The sequence below is a fragment of the Amphimedon queenslandica genome, unplaced genomic scaffold (genome assembly GCF_000090795.2).
Source record: "Amphimedon queenslandica unplaced genomic scaffold, v1.1 AMPQUscaffold_13346, whole genome shotgun sequence".
NCBI classification, from domain to species: Eukaryota; Metazoa; Porifera; class Demospongiae; order Haplosclerida; family Niphatidae; genus Amphimedon; species Amphimedon queenslandica.
The window spans coordinates 133,188-137,495 of NW_003546418.1; the positions used below are offsets into that span (position 1 = coordinate 133,188).

Sequence of the window (4,308 nt, forward strand, 5' to 3'; positions counted from 1 at the left end):
TAATAGTTATGATTTTGATATTGCAGCACAAGAAGCAACTGAAGATTTAGAAAATAATATCAATGAGGTACACACATATAGTACACATACATTCACAGTAAATACATGTAAATAAATACTACCGTGCCCATTTTGAATTGATCAATCAGGCATAAAGGATATGTATTGTACACGGTCATGCTCATGTTTTACCTGTGTTACAGTATGTACATACATGTACATGTACATGTACATTATTACCATATGTCGGGATGTAGTCGAGGCTGCAATTATTTGTCGTAATATTTAATTAAATGCCATAGAAACCATGAGAGCATTGCTACATGTATGACAATAAGACATGTGTTTAGTGTTTAGCTGATCATTTTTTAGCAGCTTTAGTGGAGCCATTTACCAATAGCAACTTGTTCTGTATTCGTTAGCGGCCTCTACCTCTGAGCTCTTTGTTGCTGGTCCATGTGCTGGTGATAATAAATGACACCCAGTTCAATAAACACTAACTGATATGGGTGGAGAGTTCTAAGGTACTGCAAGATAGTAGTTCTATAAGAGACCAAGGGTTAGTAACAACAAGAACAACAACTCAAGAACACTGCAGCAGAGTGCTTTGCTTCAATATCGGGCCTTTTTCAATTAAATTAGCATCTGGTTGCTATGGCAATTGCTGATTGTGGGAAAAAATTGTGAATATTATCATAGATTTTACAAAATCTATGATATTTTCAGCTGCAAATATATCCTGACGTAAATCACGTAAGGTACATTTTAATGTACATAACATTAGGGTTTTGCCTAGAAAAAAATTGGGGGCCATTAGAGACTAATATTGTTCCTTTTAAATTTATGTACATGATACTAGTAGGCTACAACATTATGCTTTATGTGGTTATTGATATAAATTGCATGGTTAGTCTAAGTGATGAACTGGTTAATTCATATGTTGAGGTGGTTGCCCTGACCACCATAGGCTACAGAACTATGAACTTGTTGTTTGTAAGATCTGAGTTGGTGAGTGGTGACCAATGAATTGTAACAACTAATCCTCTTAAGTTTTGAAAGAGTTTAAAGCAAGGCAAGATAGAAGTGTTGTCTTTCAAAAAAGATTAAGTACCTACAGAGGGGTACATGTATTTAACTATAACTCTTGAACTACATGTACATGTACATTATACTCTATAACTACATGTACATGTATAAAACTTGTCTTTATTCAGTTTCTTGATGCATTTACATTTATAATACAAACTAGTTATCACCGTTGCTCCCCAAAACGAGATTTGCCCCCAGGGTAACACATACCCTATAAAGGCCGTTCCCATCATTAGTATATATATCACCATCCCCACATTCCATTTCAAGTGTTAGCAATATGCCAAAGGTCACGAAAATTGCTACTGCAACTATTATTTTAGCTATCATAATTTCCTGTAGTCACAAGACTATATACACTACTCCAGGTCATCAGGGCTGTCTGCCTGTTGCTCCTTTCTTCTACTGCTCTACTTTGTTTTACACCCTTGTTTATTTCAACTTAATTTTCTAAATTTTGAACACAAATTTATTCTTTTCTTGACATGGCAACCAAACCAACTTCTGGTCTCAGACTCAAACTGGAGGAGCGGCTCACCTGTCCTGTGTGTCTTGACCAATATACCAACCCTAAGATCCTACCCTGCCATCACTCATTCCGTCAGCACTGTCTGGAGGGATTACCTCTGGATAAGAAGAGTGAGACCTATTATCTCTCTTGTCCCACTTGTCGTCATCATACAGAGTTACCAGAAGAAGGAGCAGGAGCCTTTCCTGTAGCATTCCACCTCAACGACCTCAAAGAGATGTACAGTCTAACAAAAAAGACAGCAAATTTATCAAATCGTCAAGAGGCCACTTGTAGTAATCATGGAAAGCCTTTGGAGCTATTCTGTGAAACATGCGATACAGTAATTTGTGTTACTTGTCAAGTTCGTAATCACAAACATCATGAATACGACTTAATCACTGACAGTTACACTAAACATTGTCGAAAGTTAAGAGAATGTCTATCACCAGTTGAGGAAAAGAAGGAAGCACTCAAGAAAGTCCTGTCTGCTCTAGCAAAAAGAGAGGGTGAGATCAGAGAGAGAGGAGAAGGAGTCTTAGAAGAAATACACAAAATTGTAGAGGAAATGATTGCTGTTCTTCGTCAGTCAGAGAGGAAACTGACTGAGCAGGCAAAGAGGATCACTGATACTAAACTAAAGGTGCTGTCAGAGCAAATGAAATCAGCAGAAATGAGTTTGAGTCTTCTGGAGGATGTCGAGGAATATGTGGAACAGAGCCTGAAAACTGGCAGTCCTGAACAAGTCCTGAGGTCTAAGAAACAGATGATGGAGCATATGAGTGAAGTTACTGCTGGAATCAATATGAAAGAGTTACGTCCAAAGGAAAAAGCTGATTTTGTATTGACTCATAAAAATATCAAATCACTACATCACATTGGAGACGTTATTTCAGGGACTACTGCACTACAGCAGTGTAGAGTGAAGAAGATTGATCATATTAGCAAAGCAGCTTCGCTTTCACTATCAATGGAGGCACCAGATTCATCTTTTTTGTCTGTTCCCCTTTCTTCTCTGAGGTGTAGTCTAGTACCAGTTGGTAAAGGCCATAAACCCATTCAAACTACAGTTACTACCACCAGCACTGATCCTGGAGTGTATAGGATACAGTGTAACCCTTCAACACGTGGTACTCATACAGTAAAAGTACAAGTATATGATGTACACCTTAAGGATACCTCACTAGTCATCCCTTTCAATCCTTACCTTGATAAAATCACTCCACTACGTACTCTAACTGAGCTTAAGGGTCCCTATGGAGTTGCTGTAAGTAATGATAACAATCTTATAATAACTGAGAGTAGTGGTAGTTGTGTAACATTATTAGATAAAGAAGGTAAGAAAGTAAAATCATTGGGAGGGTATGGAGGAAGTGGTGATGTGAAATTTTCTTATCCTCGTGGTTTAGCCATTACTCCAGACAAATTCATTCTTGTGTCTGATGATCACAGGATCCAGAAGATAAGCATGGATGGATATCTTATAGCATCAGTAGGTGAGGAGGGCAGTGGACCACTACAGTTTAAGTATCCTTCTGGTATAGCTATTTCTCCTATAACAGAACAAATTTATATTGCTGATTGGGATAATCATCGTATACAAGTCTTGAATTCTGATCTAACCTTCTCTCATTCATTTGGTAGTAAAGGATCAGCTAATGGACAGTTTAAGCATCCACATGACATTGCTATTGACAGTCAAGGATTAGTGTATGTAGCTGATAGTTGGAATGATTGTATTCAGAAGTTCTCTCTATGTGGAAAGTTTTTGTGTAATTTTGGTGGCAAAGGATCTGGTGCTGGAAAGCTTAATAGTCCAGTAGGTGTAACAATAGACATTGCAGCTACTGGTCTAGTTTATGTTAGTGAATGGATCAATGCTCGTATCTCAGTCTTCACTAAAGATGGTGTGTTCGTTAATAGATTTGGAAGTAAAGGTAGTAATATTGATCAGTTTAATGCTCCTTATGGATTAACATTTGATAAAGATGGATTCTTGTATGTTTGTGATTTTGGTAGTAACCAACTTGTTGTTTATTAAAATGATGATTATTGTTATTTTATTGTATATTCTAATATTATATATAATAACTAAGTTAAATTTTATAATACTTACTGATCAGCTACTAATAAAGACGATGTAGTATAATCTCCAATTATGCATTATGTTTGGTCAATTCAAATTGCACCCAGTACAAAAATAGGAATAACAATAATTATATTAATTAACAGGCTGAAAGGAAGCTCTCCACAGGTGATGCTCCTCCAGCATTAAGAACTGATTATCAGTTGATGAGTGAAGATGAGGTCAAAGACATAAAGACAGGACTGAGTGCTATGAAGAGAGGAGCTGTACTGGATATATTCAGTAAAGAAGATATCACTGGGAAGGAGAAATCATGGCTGGTGAGTCAATTAGTGTTTTGTTGGAGCTAGCTTAAATAATGAATATCATTAATATCGTGTAGGGATTATTGGGATTTATGTTTACTTGCTTATTTGTGGGTTTTTGTGTCAAGTAGTATTTGTGTGAGCTCTAATGCAAGTCTGTCGATTTTATATCTCAAATATATTACACGTATGGTACATGTCATTTTTTCTCACATTGTAAAATTAAAATATTATTGTAAATTGTAAGCCTTAAGCTTGATTATGTTAGCTGCTTATGTTACATTTTGGAATTGTATGTCAACTGTAATCTTATTTGTAGC

At 36.4% G+C, this 4,308-nt stretch overlaps 1 protein-coding gene across 1 annotated transcript; it reads left to right on the plus strand.

Annotated features, from left to right (window-relative positions):
- Positions 1-2,206: 2,206 nt before the first annotated feature.
- LOC105313188 (E3 ubiquitin-protein ligase TRIM71-like) lies at positions 2,207-3,638 on the plus strand. The gene has a single exon (XM_019997959.1). It carries the CDS (start codon positions 2,256-2,258, stop codon positions 3,636-3,638), a length of 1,383 nt encoding a protein of 460 aa, XP_019853518.1. The 5' UTR covers positions 2,207-2,255.
- The last annotated feature ends 670 nt before the right edge of the window (positions 3,639-4,308 follow it).